At 40.6% G+C, this 20,996-nt stretch overlaps 1 protein-coding gene across 4 annotated transcripts in view; it reads left to right on the forward strand.

Moving 5' to 3' along the window:
* Window positions 1-890: 890 nt before the first annotated feature.
* RAPGEF2 (Rap guanine nucleotide exchange factor 2) overlaps window positions 891-20,996 on the forward strand; it is a 184,960-nt gene continuing 164,854 nt past the window's right edge. For 2 of the 4 annotated variants that reach the window (XM_064417489.1, XM_064417491.1), the window contains exon 1: window positions 3,666-3,755. In XM_064417489.1, coding sequence (XP_064273559.1) covers window positions 3,681-3,755 — 75 coding nt within the window. In that variant the 5' untranslated portion in view covers window positions 3,666-3,680. Of the gene's footprint in view, window positions 1,307-3,665; window positions 3,756-20,996 lie in introns of those variants that run through there. The other 2 variants (XM_064417490.1, XM_064417492.1) reach the window with 2 other exon arrangements.

Genomic DNA, 20,996 nt, shown 5'->3' on the forward strand with positions numbered 1-20,996 from the left:
AAGACACAGCATTTTTGAGAGCCACTTATGTCTAAAAGTGTAACATGTTTTCTCCTGGGACTAGCAGTGTATGTTTTGTAAGGAAAAGATGGTTATCCCTGGGAAATTTCACAAATAAAAAAATCAAATAAAGATGACACTACCTTACTTGGAATTGAAATGTGACTGCTAGTGACTGGGAATTAAACAGATTTATTAGTGTTGGCATTATTTACATTGCGTGATCCGTATCAGCGAAGGGTACACATCACTTGTGAAAGCAAATACATTAATAGTATTACCCCGCCGCTAATGGCACGCTAATAATACTTCCATGCTCCGCGTTTGTCAGGCTGCTGCTGAGACGTGCTCGGTGTCGTGGTAAACAAAGAAAATCAGCCATGTTGCCAGACCCTTTATTCTTTAAAAAACTTAAGTTCACGTGAGAAGAATCGGCGGCTAGATAACCCCCAGCACAGTGATAAATTAGCGATTTCACACCCCTCCCTTCCTCGTTTTTACCCCATATAGCAAAGACAGAGGGGACAGCCGGTTGATACGGATTACTTTGGAGAAGCGTGACAACAGGTGGCCTCCCCGAAGTCACTAGATTCGGCAGATCAAGTCTTTATTTTATTTATTTATTTTGGCGTCCAGCTTGCCCATCACCAGTATCCGTGCACGGGGAGCACCGCCGAAGCTGGGATGATGCGCGTCCCTCGGGACCATGGCGGCGGCGGCTCAGACGCCTTTTTGGTGGTTAAACCCCGCAAGGACGTGTTCCCAGGGGGAGGATGGTGAGGCACCGTAGCCGAGGGGACCCCGCCGGCCGCGACCCCCGGCGACCCGCCCTCCCTCCTCCTGCGTCCCGCCTCGGCCCGCCCCCCGCCGCTCCGCCTCCCCGAGCCGGCAACTTCCCCGCCGCCGAGGCGGGCGCCGAGCCCCCCATCAGCCCGGATGGGAGGAGGAGGAAGAGGAGGGAGGAGGCGACGACGGCGGTGCCCGAGGGGATGCGGCGGAGCGGGCCGGCGGGAGGCGTAGAGCCGGCTCGAGAGGGAGCGCCGAGCCCTTGTCGCCGCCGCTGCCCCCGGCGGGGCTCGGCCGCCGCCTGCAGCTCCGGGCGGCGGCGCTGCTGAGCCCGCGCTGCTGCGCGCCGCCGCCTCCCGCTCCTCGCCCAGCGCTCCGGCCGCGCAGCGCCAGGCCGCGGCCGCCCTCCCCCAGCGCCGCCCGGGCGGCGGCGGGAGGCAGCAGGGGCGCGATGGCGTCCTACGTGGATAACAGCTTCCGCCAGGCGGTGATGAAGAACCCGGCGGAGCGGAGCCCCCAGGTAAGCGCCCCTTGCCCGCGGCTCCCGCAGGCGGCGGCGGGGCCGCCCCGCTGCCCCCGCCCGCCCCGCGCAGCCCGGCCGGGGCAGCCCGCGGCTCCGCGGCCCCGCTCCGGGACAGCCCGGCAGGGCTGATCCCCTCCCGGCCCCCGCCAAACTCCCCGCCGCTGAATTCCCGGTCGGCAGCTCCCGGGAAGGGAAGGCGCGCATTAAGGCGACAACTTTCCTCCTACTCCCTAATTTTGGGGGAAGGAGAGGGAGAAACGCCAGCTGGGTTTGTTTTGAAGGTTGCTTCCGGTAAAAAGAAAATGAACTTAGAGTATAATTTTTGGGTGGTGTGCTTTTTCTTTTTTCCCTTCTTTTCTTTTTCCTTTCATCCCTCCCCCTCTGCGTGTGTGTTTTGTTATTGCCCGGGAGTACGGGTGGCTCAGGATTTGAATTCAATCCCTACTTTTGCATAGCTGGCTGGAGCTGGCAGCGCTGTTTCATAATGTAGGGGCTGAGGTCAGTGGTATTCTTGGCAAGTCCTTGCTCTCCAAAGTAGGGTGAAATCCTTCCACAATGGCACCAGGCAGGAATTTTTTAGATACCTGCGCCGTGCTCCTGGAGCCCTCTTTATCAGAGGAGTGTGTGAGTCGAAGCTGTTTGTGAGCGTAGTTGCGCTTAGAGAGGCTGAGAAAGGTTAAGCTGGGGACTGGAGTGCATACAGAAACATTTTGACTTAACATGACCTGAAAAACAACTAAACTGAATGAGTTCCTTCTGCTCCCGAACGGTTGCTGCAGTGGCTGCTGCTGCCAACTGTCTAAAGACTAATAAGCTTTACACTGATCCCCACATCAAGCCGCGGTTCAATAGCTAATGATACAAGGAGTTACTTTGCTTGGAGTTGTAATGCCATCTGTCCTATTTTCTAAAGGCTTGCCCTGCTCTCTGAGCAGTCCCTGTATTCGGGTTTTGGGGAAGAGATGCTGTTGCTGATTGTTTTGGCAGGCGTCTGACTGGCTGGTGATGATTTTAAATTGGGGCAAAGAGGAAACCTTGACTTTTGCTCAGCACCCATAAGTCATTCCTCCTACTATAGATACGTCATTGTGGTAATGTTATTTTTATCCCCGTACTCATGGAATATATGTGAGAAAATAAAACTTCTCATGGAAAAACATACTGCCTGCATAGGCATCGTATGTGGCATGCCTTTTTGGCAACTCTGTTTTTTTTTCTTTTATATAAAAAAGGGAGCTGCTTCTGGAACATGTTTTTGTGGTGCTAAACTTGTTTCTCTGTCCTTGTGTGACCTTTTCCAAGTGTCTGTTTGCCTTCAGTGCTGGACCCAGCCCTTCAGCGTGTTGTTAAAGCTGAAGGAGGCTGAGTGCTCTCTCCTGGAGAAGACACTCTCTGCAAACTTGCAGCGAGGTCACTTGAATTGGTGGAGGTGCAGATTCCATCTGGGGGGAGCCTACCAGCAGTGTCCGGCCTCAGGAATGGTTGTGGAAGCAGGGTGGGGTGTTCAGGAGGAGAGATGCAGGCAGATGCTCAGAAACCACTAGGTCAGGCTGTGGGGCCACCAGGCTGGGCTTGGGGGATGATGCTTTCCCCATGGTATGATCTGTGCCATATGAACTCTTAAACTTTCTCGTGTCCTTGCTAGTTGGCCTTGCTGTCTAGAAGGGATAATGAGGAAACACAAAAAGGCAGAAAGTAAGAAATGACGCAGTGAAGAATGCAGCCCGAATGCAGGGACAAAGCCCAGTGAAGGACAGAGCAGAGAGCTAAATTGGGAACACCAGGGCTGCGTTAGTGCTGTAGAACTTCCCGAATCAGCACGCTGGCAGCCTGCTGTGGCAATCACCACAGGAAAAGAAACCCACCCTTAAATCCATGAAACTGACACTGGCCCAAAATAATCCACAAACAAGACCAAGTATGTGGGAAATCTCATGTGTTGTTAGCACTGGGAACACTTGAAACTGATGGTGCCCTCCTGTTGCTGCTGGGGAGGCTGGGCTTGCAGCAGAAAACTTGGTTGGTGTTTTGTAAATGGCCCGTGTTGAATTGTGTGTGTTTTCTACTGTTGGTTCTCTGTTCAGGAAGTTTGATTTTATTTTACAACAGTATTGGAATTGGAAAGAAATATGCACACATCTTTCATCATTACGTAAAAAGGAAAAAAAAACATATAGAAAGGTACAAAGACCTTGTTCTTCCTTCTTCCCTTAAAGTAACTTATTGTCTCTTTACTTGTGTTTTCCTGTCCTTGCTCTCCTATCTCTAAAAGATAGCTACTCAATTTTGGCTTTTGGGAAGTCAAGAGAGGGTTGAAAAGAGAAAATATATTTATCATTTTCATGTCAGTGCAGGAAATAACAAGAGAAGTATGTTAGTAGCATATTTGCTTCTTTCTTATGTTAACAAACTCCTTGGGGCTCAGCTGCTTCCAAATCATGAAGAGGTAAATATCTGTTTGGCATTGCTATTCACCCTGGACTGTCAGGGTGCAAATTTGGCACCATGCCTTCACTGCAGGCTCAGAGGACAGGAGTGACAGAATGATAGCCAGTATGTACAACTTTGAGAAGTAGGTCTAATAAACATTGCTGGGGAAAGCAAACTTAACTTGGCATGAACTTTTGTAGTGCAGAGATCTCTTGGTAATATTGGATTGAACTGATTTTTATTTTCTTTGAGGTAAACAGTGAATTCTGCAATTCTGCAATTTTAAATTCATTACTTTATATCTCTTTGGTATATCCTCCTTTACAGAGTGTTCCTGACTTTTGTGAATCTCAACTCAATATTCTGTTGGCTAAAGAAAATGAGAAATAAGAAAAAAGGATATACATGTGGCCTCTACTTTAACATGCCTGTTGTGTAACTCTTCTCTTTAATTGATGTATTAAACTATTAATTTTCTCTTTGAAGACGTGAACTAGGAAGTTAATTTGACTACTTTGGGGAATCTAACTTTTAAATGTTCATAAATTACAAATGGTTTTATGCCCTTAAGCTGTGAGTAATAGCGATCTAGTTTTTTTCTCTCCTAACGTCCTCTTGCATGGACTGTTTTTAGTCCATGGACTGCTTTAAGTCTTTAGAAAACAAATTCTTTTGGCATCATAGGCCATTTTAGAAAGCATGCAGTTTTATACTGGTGTAGCTTGGTTGAAAGAATAGGGCTGCTTTTGTTTTCAAACAAGAGAAGCTGAACCCTAATCTTTCTTTATCCTAACAACTCATTTGCATGGCTTGGTATGTGAATAGCTGGTTGCTTCAGAAACTCTGCATACTGTTCACTGTTTTCATGCCATGCGGTGACGTCTGCAGGAAGAAATTTTTTGAATGTGTGCCTTATATATGTTAGATGGCTAAGATTTGCTTCTGGAAACTGCAGGTGTGGTGCATGAGGGCAGTTCAGCACAGGAGCAGTGAAGAGCAGAGATGTAACAGCCCCGCACCCTATCTCTGGGGCGGAGGGGAGAACTGTACAGTAGCCCTTAGTTTGATACTAATGCGTCATTTAATGTCAGAAGACATCTAAACAGGATGCTGTTGTAAAGCAGATACTCCCTTCTTGAACACTTGGGAGGAAAAGTGGTTTAATTATAGGATGTACCTATGCTTTTTCCAAATAAACTTTCAGCTTGTTCCCTAGTTTTGTTATTTTTATACTTGTAACCAGTGATAGCATGATTGTGTGCAATCTTCAGATAAGCCAGAAATGAACATTTCCTTCTTGCTACAGTGATCTCTTAAAAAATAAATACAAGGCTGTGTATTTTAATGGGATCAGAGGAACTAAGCGTTATATATGTGAGTCTAGCAAAGGAATATTTTGTCTTTAAATTCAGGCTGATCATGTCTGTATATCAAAACACTAGAAGATGAAAATGATCTTTTCAAAAAAGCTTATTTGGGATTTCTTTCCTTTGAAAAACAAAAATATTTTGGAGCTTGAATTGTGCTTTCAGATTTTCTTCACTGTCAACATGCTAATGTGTTGCCATCTTTTTGAGGTGAGCATTTACAGAGGAGGATAACCCCTGTTATCAGCCTGCTAACAGCAGTATAATGTTGAGAACTGATTCTGTTGCTAACCTCTCCTGCTGGTTCTTGGTAGCCCTGAGAAGTGAAGGACTGTGACAGCTGATGCCTGGTATTTGGCTGTATTGCACTGATGTAGTAGTGTTTCCATAATGCATCTCAGGGCTTTGTTACGTGGTAATTCAGGAGCAGCCTTACTTTGCAAGGCTGGACATTGTTTCTTTCTGGGTAGTCCATTTGGCCAACAAAATTAAATTCCTAACTGTGCTTCCCATGGTGGTGGTCAGGCTTTCTGCTGACTGCAGTGACTAGTTCTGAGGTGGGGTCATGAGCCTGTTATGTTTTGTGTTAACATTGGGACCAAGGCAGCTTAATAAAGAAAGGTTTTTGCTGGTTCTTGATCTGGGCTCCTTTCTTGCTCAGCAGTGAGCTTCAAGTAGAATTGCCATCATAAAGTCAGCTGTAAGGGTAGTTGGTCTGAACTAAAATAAAACAACAAACCTCTAGATGCTGTAGGGTTTTGGAAACTTGTTCAAAATAGTTAACATACCCTGAATGTGTCTGAAAAACTGTAGGTTAAGTGATGTCTTGTGGTGGTTCTTGGGTTGTAAGTAGGGGAGGTGAATACAGATGAAACAAGTTCCTATAGGCTTGTGTATGTAGAGACCTTTAACCACAGGGATTTTTCCTGCTGTGTTTCAGCACTTAACTGGCAGCATAAAAACCAAAGGAACTATTGGGAAAAAGTGAGACCTTTACCTGACAAAGCAAACAATGTATTTGTTTAATAGAAATAAACTATTTTGGAAGTAAGTGTCCATTTTTTTTCTCTTAATGTTTTTCTCAAGCTAGCATTACTATGCAGCATTATTTCATGCCCAACAAACTTGTATGAATATATCTTTTTATAGCTGATAAGTAAAGCTGAAAATCCTTGCATAGCTGAGATTTTCTTGTGAACTCTTTAATCTCAGTCTGTTGAAACAGCCCTGGAATGTTTGATTCTGAATTTGCAGTGTCAATTTTCATGTCATTTTCAAAGCTAAGACTGCAATGGGCTGTTTAGTATCCTGTTTGTTTTGAAAGAGTATGCTTATTTCCCAGTCTTTCTAATGGCGGGGTGTGTGTGTGTATTTTCCCATAGCCATTCATATCTTCATGGCCAAGAGCTTTGAGAATGGCAAGAGTATTGACTTTTTAATTTCTTTTGCAGTAGTTCTCCCCTGTCATAGGGCTAGCACTTTGTCCAGTAATAGATTTCCGTATCTTTTAATGATATGAGTTTTGCCAACGTTTGCAAAGACCTCGGTATGATCAGGAAGCCTTCAGCTATAGCATAGAAATAGCTGAGTGGAAGCTTTATCCTAAACACTTGTGTGCTTTCTCATTGCATCAGAAGGGTGCAGCTCAGTGAGCTGCATGTGTCCGAGCCGGTTTGGAACTGGGAAAGTGAGGGTTTAACTGCAGCACCGATAAGCTCTGTGTAATTTCCTACTTGATTAATTATCTCTTTGGTAGAGTTTGCTTTTGATTTCTGCCCTGCAGTGGCTGAAGAAGTGTTTGCCCTGGGTTTGGGCTGAGTATCTTCCTGTGAGCATGTATTTTTCAGCCTTTGTGGACACAGTCTCTTTCCTGCGCTTAAAAACTGGGAGCCTTTCTGTGACATTGCCTAGGAAATGTACTGAAATGAGCAGTGCTGGGCCAAAAGCCCAGGGATCTTCTGCTCAGCACAAGCTTGTTTTGTCCACTTGCTTCCTGAGGTGCTGTTCAGACATCTGTACCCTCTGTGATGCTACCCATCCTCACCCCACCCCACTGGTGCGTGGGGTGTAGCCAGTGGTGCTGCAGGAAAAGCTTTGGTGGAGGAGGATTATTGTAAAGCAAGACTGCTTGCTGTGGATAGGCTTGCTCTTCTGCCAAAACTAGTAACAAGCAAAATCATCTGCTGTGCTCCTGAGACCAAAAGGACTGAAAGCTCTTTCATGTCTTGGGTGTAAAAGTGTAGGTCAGCAAAAGTAAAGGACATGCAAGCATTTTCCCAAGATTGTGTTTTTCTTTAGTAGGAGGTTGGAGTCTCCTGAGGGTTATCTGTTTATTCATGGAGAACCCTTGGTACCTTAGGGAAGGAAAAAAAAAAATAGATTATTTAAGTGTAACCTCTAAAGATGATTAATTTATTTTACACTTATTAAAATATCCCTTAGCTAAGGTGTTTTTGATAAGTTCTTGTTTCTTGACATCCATTGTTTTAAAAAGCCTGTATGTGCAAAAGTTTTTAAAAGTCTATGCTTATGCAAATTACTGAGTAGTAACTACTAGCAGTAGCTATTCCTTCTGTTGAACTACTGATCTGATTTTAATATTTTTTTTCTCTAAATCAGAATGTTGCTACTTAATCCGTTAGCATGTTTCAAGAAGGACTATATGTACACTGAACAGTCATTGTAAGAACTTTGACTTCCTCATTGAGGGTTTTTTGTATCCTCATGAGAAAATATATTTTGGCTTGTGTTTTGGGAACTTTCCCACAGTAGGAGATCTAATTTTTGCGAGGTATTGTTTGGGAATTCAAAAGGAGCACTGGCAGAAAGATAGCTCTACAAAGATGCTTTGTGAAGGGCAGCTGAGCCTGCGCGCCTTGTTTGCTGCAGCCAGTGTTGCAGATTTAATTTGCTGGGTTTATTTTGCGTGAAAGGGTGTATTTGAATAAGTTTCAAAATGGAAGTAGTGCTCTGCTTCCCTTTTTCTGAAGTTGGTGAGTTGACCACTTGTCTTGAAAAGGAAGAGAGAGGAGCCCTACTGCAGTGCTTTTCTCACAGCTTTGTTTGCAGTTAAAATTAGCTATTTGTTCGCTCTGGGTATCTCTGTTACGCCCATAGAGCTATAGATGTGTTTCTTTGTGTGTGTCTGTCTTGTCTGACCTGAGTAAGGGTGATTAAATATTTGATTTAGAGCAGTTCTAAGGAATTCTAGTCAACAGTAAAGGTCAGCATGTATATGATTACCTGAGCAAAACACTGAAGGAATAAAAAACATTAAAATATTTAAATGCTTTTAGAGGGGGGTAAAAAAGGTCATGAGTTTGCTTTTCATCACTGTTAAAAATTAAAGGAATTTTCTGATATTAATATTTCTGTGGACAGCATGATTTTCCCATTTTTCTCTTATTTGTGTGTATTCGGATAAACATGAACAACACAATGAAACAGCATCTGGTTTCAGTGTAAATTACCTGGGAATGGGCATTAAGTTTCATGGAAGACACATTTGTGGAACATGGTGTTGCTGACTGTCTTTACCGGGCTGTTTGTTTCTGTTTGCTTGCTTTTTGTATGTCTTAAAGTTAAAATAAACTTTACTTAATAAAAATATTTATTATGTAGTAGTTTTGGGTTTCTAAAAGGGAGGGTGGTTCCTGTTACCCGTGGATTGTTTGCTTAGTAGTTTGTTGTTTTGTTTTTTAGTTTATGTTTGCAGTTCTGTATTGTTAGGGATACTGGTCTCCCATCTTTATTTTTTTTTTTACTGTAGTTGGGAAAAAAATATTGATATAGCCTTTTCTATCTGAAATTAGTCATTCACACTTTTTGCCCTGTTATGCAAAAAATAACTCAAACTTAGAAGGGTGAGAAAGAGTGTTACACAAATGTGGTTTGGTAAATAGTTGATGGGAAAACAGGACTGTACCACCAATATCTGCTTGAGGTTTGACTTGCCGAAACCAAAGGCTGACTCTTTTGTAGTACATTATAATTCTTTAGCAGCAAAGATAGTTGTAGTGGGTTGACGCTGGCTGGATGCCAGGCACCCACCAAAGCTGCTCACTCACTTTGTTTTCTATGCTGATGTTCTCTGCTGCCTCATTGCTGCCCTTCCAACTGTTTGTGAGGCTGCAAAAAACACAGGGTAAGTGATACAATCTTGTTAGCTGAACGGAAGAAAAGGACCTTACTTTTGAGAGATTGTGTAGTAGGGTTTTTGCATTCTAAAGTTTAAGTAACTCGGTCTGGTTTAGATTGTGGCTTCAAATGTTTGTGTTGGTGCAGCTGAAGGTGTGAAGACCTATGATACAAGAGACTGAAAAGAAATGCTTATGGTTGTGTGTAGGAACCTCTGAAATACTTTAATCTCTCCCAGAGAGTATATGGTGCTCCATTTTCAAACTCTGTCTAGAAGTATAAAAAAAGTAAACTGGATGTAATGTTATGACATTATTTATTCTTGATGAATTTCCTAAAATGAGATTTTTTTTTTTAACTTAAGTGGCATGTTAAAAGGGGCACCTTTGCATTCACTGAATTGGGTGGGGGAGATGCTAAGGCCCAGGCTTTGGGTTTTTTTTTGTGTTGTTATACTGAATATTGTCAATATTTACATTGGTTTGTTGTATAGTAGCTGAAAATTGGATGTTGGTGGGCTCTCTTCCTGGGGGCAAAACAAAGAAGTGATACTTAATTTTATTGGCATGCAAGTTAAAAGGCATATATGTTTTTCCATTTGGTGTATGAAATCTATTGGGGCGTACTTAAAATATGTACCCTCCATTGTTTTTGTTTTGACTTTGAGGTAAGTGCTTCATCTTGTCAGGAAACCATTCCCTTGCCCGCCCAGAACATTTCCTCAAAATACATGACCTTGCAGAAATCAGTTACACTGCATTATGTGAGTAGCCAGCACTCATTTGAATGGTTCTGCAGAGTTTTGCTGTCTGTCAGAAGACATGTCAGAATAGACAGCATGCATGGTAGTAAATATTTAGATACATTTTGAACTGAGAGAGAGGCTTGTCTGTGCAGTATTACAGACTTCTTTTGTCCCTTGCCAGTGGTGCTGTGGGTGTTCAAAGTGAATTCCCTCACCAGTCTGTAGGACAGGCAGGCGCTGCCAGAACACAGCATCCCATTGCTGACTCCAGCTTGGGTGCAGTAGCTCAGGCAGTTTTTGAAGGTGTCATAGCTACAGTAACAAAAAAGATGGACTTTGGTTTAAATAGTTGCATCAATATTTCAAAGTTGTGGCGTTTTATTGTGTTCATGTATCATGGTGCTTTATGTTGAAGTAGCTTTGAACTTTAGCTATCAACTGCAAAATGAAGATGTTGTTCTTTTATCTGGATCTCAACCCGTGGTCTTTACGTTTTGTGCCTTCAATTCCCCTTTCCATCCTGCCGCAGGGGAAGGGAAGGGGAGAGTGAGTAAGCACCACGTGCTTTGGAATGTTTCCCTAAGAACACTAAATTGGGGGATGCTATTCCTAAACCACAGTACCACAGTGGGAGTTCTCCCTGTGGAATTCTTCTTCAATTCAGTAGGAGCTGCAGTCTCCAAAAAGAGTCAAAAACTGGAAGGAAGAAGCAGGTGCTGGATGCTGCTGAAGCAGAATGTGTGCAAAGGTGTGTAACATGCTTGGGCTTTTATCCCAGTTGCTAAATTGATAACAAGATGCTGAAAGCTGAAGTGATGTAGTTGATCATGACACATTTGTTGATTTCCTGTTGAGGGTGGAATAACCGGCAGTTTTGCCAGTGAAGGCAGTATGTGGCCCATCAATTGAAATTATCTTAAAAAAAACAATAAATGGGTGTGTAGTTCATAGATGATAGTCTATCTGAGTATGAAACAAGAAGATAAGATTGTGTGCTGGTTCATGATGTTCAGGTGGTGTCTCCCTCTAAACTTGATTAGTGAAATAACTAAGTAGCTTGAATGTGTTTGCTGATGAGGAGCTGGTGAGCAGATGATAAACACTGCCAACGAGGCAATTTTCACTCTGAGTTACAGGAAAGTAGTTGTGAGGGTCTCAGTCTGAGGTGCATTTCATGTTCTCCATTGATTCTGTGGTACACATGGCTGCATAGTGCATCAGATTTGTTGGGGGTCTTCAATGGATGTGTTAAAAATTTGTACACAAAGCACAAAGGTCAGACCTCTGTGTGAATGGCCTGCATTGGTCTGATCTAAAGACTGAAGTGTTTCACGTGTGCCGTGGATATGGAAACACAAGGGGCTCCGCCAGCTACATGCTGACCAGGAGCTGGCGCTTGCTGGAACGAGGGTAATTGAGTTTCAGTCCTTGCCATGGCTTCTCCCTCACTGCTGAAAGCTGCTAATTAGCGCCAATGCCTTGTTTTAATTCAAGATGACTTCGCTGGAAGATGCCAACTCCTTGGTCGTAGGCCACTGAGCAACTATCAGATGGCAGCACAATTCCAGCTCAGCTGTTAAAAATGGCTTGAGGTAACAGCGCCAAGGGAAGGGTGAGAGTTGTTTTAGCTCTGTTGTAGGTGTTTGCCAAGGTGGAAGAGAGGAGGATATTCCATATCTGCTGTATTTTAGACAGCCATTTATTTTAATGCTCTTAGCTTGTATTTTACCAGACTGAGTATTGATAGATAGCTGGTTTCCTCTAGTCCTAAATCCTCTTTAAGAGTCTTGTTCAACTCTTTATTTTAAGATTACTTTTAGGGGAATATCACCTCCAGAGTTGAAAAACTTCTAGACTACAGGATATTGCTGGAAAATGTGATTGATGCAGTGCGTGGCACAAAGAGGTAGAAATGCTCTGTTAGCTTTAAAAAGCAGTTCTAAGAATCCAAAAGGAAGAAAATTGAGTTTTGGGATTGGATACCTCATTTTGAAGTATGTTTCTGAATGCCCAGGCAAATTTTCTTCTCCCTTCTTGTAGTCACTCTTTGCATCTAGCTTTGTGCTATGGTTTAACCTCTGTCTTATTAATTTGGTGTCCTGTAGTTTCTCCCTTTCTAAACCCCTATTGTAGTGCTTTTGAATTTTGTGCCTTAGTCATTACTTCAGGTATTTTTCTTGCTAGGTGAGCACTTAGAACAGGGTGATTTGGCTAATAATTTATTTCACATTTATTTATTTCTGAGTGGGAAAGAAACTCTCCTTTATTTATAAATTGCAATACAGTGTACCTTATACAGGTTATTTTTCACTTCTGAAACAAAATACACAAATACTTTGAGTCTGTCATCATCAGAATTGTCATATGTCAGATCTATACCTTTACCAGGTTTGATAAGCCAACATTGTTGTTTGAGGTCTAATGTTCTTATGTGAATGAATATTTTATGTGAATTTAAAAGTGAAGAGAAAATAATGGCACTTTCTTACAATCCATCTTGGCTTTGATAGTAAACGAACATTTAGCCATGACGAAAGTAACGTGGTTTATAGTGACACAACCTACATAAATCCAGTTGGATTTGCTGTTGACGTTGGCCCACGTTCCAGCAGGCGAGTTACCTTACATTTCTTTTGAACAAAGGAGGTCTGTCTGAAACAGGTGCTCTAATGGTTACCCTGGCCTTCATAAATAGCTTCTAGGTGAAGTATTACTTCTGTCAACCATGAGTAACTTCATGAGGCACCTTGGTTTACTGCATGAGGTTTCCATTTTATATTAAAAAAAAAAAAAAACACAGCCACAACTTCATCGTGTTTGGTGCCTCATAAGTCGCTGTTTATTTTTAGAGCACGCTTATCACAATTTGTCAGCCAAATATTGGCCTGTCCCCTCTGTTATTAGATAGCTGCTGAAATGCCATTCTCAAGATAACTTTACCCTGGAACAACCAAGGTAGGTAATCTTAGTTTCTAAAAGAAATAATCTAAAACTTGCCAACTCTGCAGAACGCATAAAATGTAGAGGACTGGCTTATTAAGTTTTGCAACCATATCATAATGTGTTAAATTTAATGTGACAAAATGGTTTTTGAAAGTCTGTGGTAAGTTGCCTGAGTGTGTTGAAAAGTCTGAATGTTACTTATGAACGCTAGTGAAAAATATTTCTAAATTGGTTGTAAAATGAGCCAGGAGATAATGAAGAAATAGCTGGGCCAGTCTCCAGGCTGGTAAGACATGTCTACTTGCACAGTGTGCATTGCTCTAGGAAAAATGTGTCAGTTTCTTTTAAGCACAAAGGAAAGTTCTGCTTTAAACAAGTGACATTTGATATCTTACTTGATTTCTTTTCCTGTTTCATCTATTTATAGATGTCTTCAGTTTGGGATTTATCTGAAAGCTAAGGTCAGGAAGTGCCTTCCTCCAAAAATGCTACTTGTTGTGGTTTTCTGGCATGTCCTGTCCCCTCTCCTTCCCAAAAGGAACTGAAAAAAAGTATTTTTCCACAATGAAACACAGATCTTCAGCTCTGCAGTATCATGCTGTGACTCTGGCATATGCTGGTTCACCTTCAAAACCGAAACTTTTAAAAATCATCTCTTGGTGTCCACAAGACTTATGTGACTGATTAAAACACAGAAGACAGTAACCACTTCAGTTTCAGTTATTTCTAATTTTAATAGAGCCTCCTATGTGGGGGCAAAGGAACATAGGCTGTATCCTGTTTGGTAGGACTCATTTCCCATTTAGATTTTCAGATGACCTTAATGACTTTGTTTTACATAGGGATACATTTATACATTCATGCTTCTACCAACCATGGAAGGTCTTGGAGGATCTAAATAAGAAAGGTTTCTCCCACCTTGGAGGTCATGAAAATAACAGGTGAATGATCATTAAACATGTACTTTTTTGTGAGTTCTGGTATATGAAAGAGGTTCTCCCCACTTTACAAACAAAGGGCTTAACCACTTAAACTAGTCCTCTGAGAGAGTACAGCAGTCCTGAGGACAGCAAAGGTGTGGGAGTGCAATGAAGGCTCTGAACTAAACTGTTTTTTTCATAGTCAGGGCTCAGTGTAAGGTTTTAAATTCAGGACTGATTTCTTACAAACAGCTTTATTTAGTCATTCAAGTTTGCACTATTGTTTATGCAGCAGTACAACTGAATTTGTATGCTTGTGGTATGACCACTTAGCAAGCATGCACTGTAAAGTACATTGGAGGAATAAATAAGAAATTGAAAATTAAGTTATGTTTGAAGACTTGATTAAATTCTAACTAAACAAGGGTCATGCACCCAAGTCTTCTTGTGATGTTCCTCTTTTAAAATTTATTTAAACCTATGTTACTTATTGAAATCTCTGATGGCAAGTAACTGCTTTTTGGAATGTGGGTTTGACAGTATGTTATATAGTCAATAATGACTATTTTGTCATCTGACTTTGGTTTTATATTGTTTCGTACTTCCATATGCAGTAAACTATATTTAGAATTAGGACTGTCAGTAGTAGCTGAACGTTTTGTTTAACTTCATATTTGTCTGTCTGGCTTTTGTATAACTTTTCATAATGGGCCTGATTAGTGTTTAGTACTTTGCATTTGCTTTAGGAGCCTTTGCAATGCATTGTGGTGAGCAGGTTTCAGGAAAACCAGCCGTGAGTTTAATTGTCATTGTTAAACTGTCTCATCCCCAGTATGCAGTGCCCCTTGAAAGAGGCTTAAGAAGCCAGCTCTGTATGTCTGAAAGCTTTCCTAGGTGTTGAAATTCAAAGTACTGAACAGAATGTTCTAAATTTATTTGAAAAAGTACTGTGGCATTTCTTAGGAAACAATCACAAAGAAAATATTTTTCTGTATTGATACCGTTTTTAACTTTTCTGGTGCCCTGATAACTGGGATATCAGTGTGGTGGGGTTTTTTTTGTTTTTTTTTTTCCCCTCTGTATTTAACTAACAGAAGGGATAAAATCCCAAGTGTCATATGAACTTCCAGTAATCAGAGGTTTTGTAAACTAGTGGACCTGTTCCTTTTTTTTGTCCAAAATATGCTATAGACTGCAGACAGAGAGGGACTTTTTGTTTTTACAACTTTTCTTTTGCTTTTAAGTAGTTGCCATAAAAATTAGTCTGCTTTCATGTTTTTCTTGTATTCCTAATGCTGTTTAAAATAACAGGGGCCTACAGTTATGACAAAAACCCCATTTTACATCTGCCTAACTTCTGTCTTGTCTTCCAGCTGTGAATTGTTGAGGGATGGCAGGAATCTTTTCAGGTACTTTGCTGTCTGATACAAGTTGGTCTTGAAACTACTGGAACTTAGTTGCATGCTAAAATGAGTGTTTTTGTGTTCAATTCAATGAGTGGATTTTATGTCTTTAAAGTAAGGCAAGAGGTGATGTGTTGTGTGCAGCAGATGATCCTTTTTGCAGCTGCTACTCCGTGTCTTAGTTTAGTATCTGCTGTCTAAAACATCAGAATGGACATTTTTCTTTCAAGATGGATGTGTGGGTTTGTATTTTTTTCCCCCAGAAGAAAATGACAAAATAGTGTCTGTAAGGAGTGAAAAATGACAGAGTGGTGTTGGTAGATGATGTATGACTGCCTCCAGTGACAGACCATCAGATGTGGTGGTCTGCAGGCAGCACCACGGTGCTCAGGAGCAGCTCCTTGGCGTTGAGTCATTTCAGCAAATTCCAGCTCTAAGGATAGCATGGCCCTGCAATGCCTGCATTGCAGCTCCTCTGGAAGGATAACCTGCTCAGAGTGCACTTACAAAACTTGGAGATGCTGCAATCATGAGTCATTTAGAAAATTTTAGTTAGGAGCCTGCTGTTCAGGGACAAACACTCACATGCAGTAGCTTTTCAAACACATTCCAACTTAATTAATTTATAAATTCTTTACTTTGACAATATTAAAAGGGAATTATTCCTGGGGGATTAATTTACCATTTTAATTAATCTTCTCAGGAAAAGATCATCTTCTGTGAATATCTTGCTAAACGTTTTCCCTGTAATTAAAGAGCTCAAAACTAACCAACCAACAAACAAACAAAAAAGGGAAAAGAAGAAAAACCACAAAAGGGATCTCTGTGTGTAAATAGGTGATATGTGGGACCACCTGCTAACCAGAAAATTGTCTTTTGATCTGAGACTGATAAAGAAAATAGTGAGAATCTTCCAGGTAGGTGTGAGATAGCGACCTGATAAGAAGCCAGATACAGTAAAAATGTTGCACTGGTTAATAGAGCATCCCTCACACAGTGGGTCATCTTTTGTGTGTTCCAGCTTGCATATTATACCACCATCACCCAATTCTGTTTCTTTGATGAACAGAAGGCTTTTTTCCTTTCTCCAGCTGAGAATCTCCCAGCTATTATCAACTACAATTTTAAATCTTTTTTCCCCTCGTTTACTCTTCTCATTCTACTGTTTTATTCTCTCTGCTTTTCTCACTCTCTTCATAGTTGCAGGCATTCTGTGTGTATAACTTTATTTCTGATTGGTTTGTGCTGCTAAGACTCAGTTTCTAAAATTGCAACATTATTCACTTTGGTAATGAACAATGCAAGAAAAATGCTTTAAGGGGTAAAAGGAATTCAGCCTGTCATAAGCACTAAAGCGTACTTGCTGCTTATGGACAAATTCCTCCTTCAGCCTAAAAGCTATACGGGATTTATAAATCCCATGTAGTGTCAAAATCTGAAGGGTGGTTTAGCAATTGCCCTGACATCTCTTAGTATGGTGAAATTAAAAAAAAAAACCCAGAACCCCTTCTTATTTTTTCTTAGCTTGTTACTTTTGAGATTGCTGTTTAATCAATAGTTCATAGTTTACATTTGCTTTTTATTAAAAAATAAAGTTCCCTGTAACAACATGATTCTGAAATTACATACTTTAGAAATGGTTTCTTATTGTGTTTATGTTAAAAAAATACTCTATTCAAACATCTGTTTGCACTTGCATAAAACAAAGAAAATGACCTTTCTGTCCTGTGGGGTGTGTGCGGTTTCTTTGGTTTTGTTTTATTTTGCGTTATGAATAAATGTGTGAGGGCAACTGGAACTAACACAGCTACACTGAAATGGTACTGCTTGGCAGCATGGAATGTTTGAAACAGCAGGAATATGCTCTATATGTTCAGGGTTTTTTGTTATTCTATCCTCACCATGCTGTCTTCGGTTAGTGTGAGTTATAGTAACAATTCATATGGTTCTTAACATTTCATAGTCATGCTCAGTTTGAAAAAATAGAGGATGTCTTTAAGAAAGGGAACAAAACTTCCCCACTTTGTGTAGGAGGACTGTAAAATACCTTCAATGACTGTAAGAATGAGGATGTATTTTCCAAATCGTTATTTCATATTTGGAATTGTGGGTAGCAGTTTGTCAGTCTTTCCCCATGTCTGTTAAAGATGTAAAATCAGCTGGCATGTAAATTATTCAAATGCCATATTCTAGCTTTAAAAGTACAGGTGGCATCCCCAGTCAAGTATTATTCATTTCTAGTGGAACCCTGGAGGTATTTAGTTGGATTTCCAAATAGTTTTGAGAAATAAAGCTTCATCTCTTGAATTTTCTGTGAGCTGCTGTTTGTTTGACAAAGTAGAGGTAGGAAAGATTGTGGAATTGGATACTAAGAAATGCTTTAATAGTCAGTGTAAACTTAGAGTGGAAGATAAAGATATATTTTTTCATGTGTAAACAAATATTTGTATGCCATGCTGCTTTGCTGTCTACTGCCACTAGAGCTGGGATGTCAAGCCAAGGACTTTTCCAGATAATTTGACTTCTTATAAATAAACTCTGGCATGGGTTTTTGTGTCCAGCTCCCTTGAGCATCTCTGGAAATTACAATACTTTCAATGACAGCAACATAGAGAAAAAAAATCTTTTGGTGTTTCTGCACTATGACTTGACTGTAATTGCTACCCTGTGGACAGCTGAAAGATGTTGCTTGTTTCAGAAGGCAGATTTTAAGGATTTTTGGTGGTAGACTGCTGTTTGGTGGGACCTTATGGCCCTTTAAATTAGCTCAGTCATTTAAAAATTAATTTTAAAATACCACAATAGCTTTATCTAACCCTGTCTGTCTGCCACCCCTGTGCACTTATTTTGAGGAGAAACACACCCAGGAGAAAATTATCACGTGTATCTTCCAGGTCCTGCAGTTTGACTTGGTAGGTGAAGGTGTAAGAATCACAGTCTTGGGTAGCTAATTCAGTTACAACCTATGTTTATGTCAGGTCTTGGTTCTCCATGGTTAGTCTGTGAAAATAAACAAAATTGGGAGAATGATATAAAAACTTTCACCAGTGAATCCTGATAGTGACAAAAAGTGATTATTAGTGAAACTATTTTTGCAATCAGAGAGACTTGAGCAGACTTTTGTTAGGGAACCTCTTACAGTTTCAGGTAACTCTGACCCTTTTTTCTAGCTAGAGAGAGGGAAAGTGTTTTGTCATAGTTATGCTGGTTGAGTCGAGGTGTGCATGTAGATGTGGTTGGAGGTTTTTCTCTTGCCTAGATGAAGTGCTGTGCATCAACCTGAGCATCACTGTGCTGCTGTCTGTGGAAGGCTTTTATTGAAACAACCATCTGGAATTCTTTCCCCCTTCCCTCAGAATGAACAGAATCCTGTAACTCTGTAGAATGCATTCTGCATGCAATTAGTGTTGTTCCGTGTTAATGTGACCTTTTCTTCCTAAAGGAATATTCTCCATTATCCAAACCCAAGAAAGGTAATTTGGTATCAATATTTTGTCCTGTTTCCCTTAAGAGGAATTTAGTGTGGCTTATTTAGGGGGAAAAGGTGTTTGTATGCAAAATCAATGTAAATTCCAGCTTGTAAATATATGTTGGATTATATCATATGCCCAAATGCTAATATTTAACAATAATGTGGGAAATAATTACTGTCTTGGACAACTTGGAAATATTAGCTGCAGGCATTTTAAAATGTTAATAACCTTCAGTCCACTAGTCCAGACAGTTTCTGAATGCTGAGGAAGTTGTTAAATAATGAAGTGTGGTGATGTTCGCCAGAAGCAGCCTAACAGCCAACAGAGTAGGTACTACTGTGTGTGACATTTTCACATGCAGTAGATGAGTATTAACCACTTTACCAGAACAATGTCTTTTTAAGAGGTTGGTGGCTTTTAAAGGCTAAGCCCCAGATGAGAAGTACAGGAAAAGGAATGAAGTGGAAGAGGGCAGGAGGTCAGAGTACGTGGTGCAGGTTTCCAGGTAGCTTCTTTTCTTGCCTCTGTTAACTGTGGCCTCCAGCACTTGGCACTTGATCTGTGGTTCTTTAGAAAGACATATTGTTTCATTTACTGTAGTGGCAGAAGAAACTAACTTACAGAGGGAGGTTATGTAGGGAGAAAGAAGTAGACTTCAATTTATAGCGATTAATCCCATGTTTTTGCTTAAATACAATTGAGATAAGTTTTAAGGTAACCTTATTAATTTTTATTTACAGAGGGAAGTATGTAAATATCATTTATTGCAAAAAATTGTGTGAAGAGCTTTTTCAGTATGACCAGATTTTTGGCTTATTTGTACTTCTTTTCTTCTCTCCACTATTTGTTGTTTTCATTCAGATTCAGGTAGAAATATGCTTTAAATGTAATTGGACTTGAGCATCTCCATGATTTAAATTAACTGTACTGGCAAAGCTGTTAATGCACTGATTTAATAGGCTCTAATGTCATATTTAAACTGCCTACATTAGATTGTGGGAGTTTCTCATGTCTGGACTGAGATGCTCAGAAGGAAGAGGAATGTCAGTGATGCTCTCCTGTACAATGGCACCAGTCTAGCTTATGCTCTGATCAGTTTTCCCACGAGCAAAAATTCTTCTGATGGTGTCATATCACCAAATACTCATTTTGTTCTGAGAAGAGACATAACTGTACTGGCAAAGCAGCTTTTGCAAATGCCTCCACTTGTGTCAGTTAGGTTTGTCTGCTTTGCAGGCTGTTGCTTTTATAGACCTGCCTGGAGAGAGAGTGTAGGTGTGATAATAACAGCTTTCATTTTAATAAAATGTAGTGAAGTGTTTGTAGTCTCCTTGCTCTCTTTCTGTATGAGTATTACTTCACCAATTTATTAAGTGACTGTTAAGCTAATTAACGACTAATTAAATGACTGTTAGCTAATTAAGCTAATTTTTGGATGTCTATGTCAATAGGTATGTCTCATCCCACTGTGCTGCTATTCATGTGGGAAACAGTCCTATAACTTTCCAATAGATTACAAAAACGTGGTGCAACTTGCTACAAAAACATGTTTGGAGGACGAAAAGGTTGCAGGAAGAATGCTAAGGTGGTAAATATTGCTGTATGAAACATTAGGCAGGCTGACTTCAAAGTAAACCTTGGAATAATGACTGAATTTCAGGGGGATGAGCAGGAACGTGGATTCACAGGGCCTTTTGTGGTATTATTTCTGATTTTACTAGTATGGCATGTCTTTCAAAAGTAAGTGCTGTTGTTGTAAGGGGATTGTATGGTTTGAGGAGGAGGATAAAATTTTCCTACGGGAAGACCAGACATACTTTTAGTGAATTAATAAGAAAACCAACCTTTCTATACATTTATGCTTGGCTACCAAACAATGCTTGTAGAGAGAAAATGAAGAGCTAGTTAATGTTTTTTGTCCCACTTTCATTGAAAAATGTAGGGCCTGCAAATACAGGTTTAAAGTGTTTAAATACTTAAATTTCTTTGTTGCTTAAGAGCTGGTTATGCCAATTTGAAATTGAAATTAACATTGCTAATGTCAATTAAAACAAGCAAGAGCTTCCAATTTCAATTAAATGTCCTTACATGGAATAATTACATTTTTAATTCTTTACTTAAAACCAGGCAAACCAAAAGAAAACAGAAGGAAATTATTGATGCTGGCATTGGATACACTGCTAGCACTGCTTCAAAACATGAGCATTAAAAATTAATACATTCAATAAAACTTGAAAGTATGAAGAAAATAAATAAGACTTCAAGATGC

Source organism: Passer domesticus, chromosome 4, assembly GCF_036417665.1.
Source record: "Passer domesticus isolate bPasDom1 chromosome 4, bPasDom1.hap1, whole genome shotgun sequence".
Classification (NCBI taxonomy): domain Eukaryota; kingdom Metazoa; phylum Chordata; class Aves; order Passeriformes; family Passeridae; genus Passer; species Passer domesticus.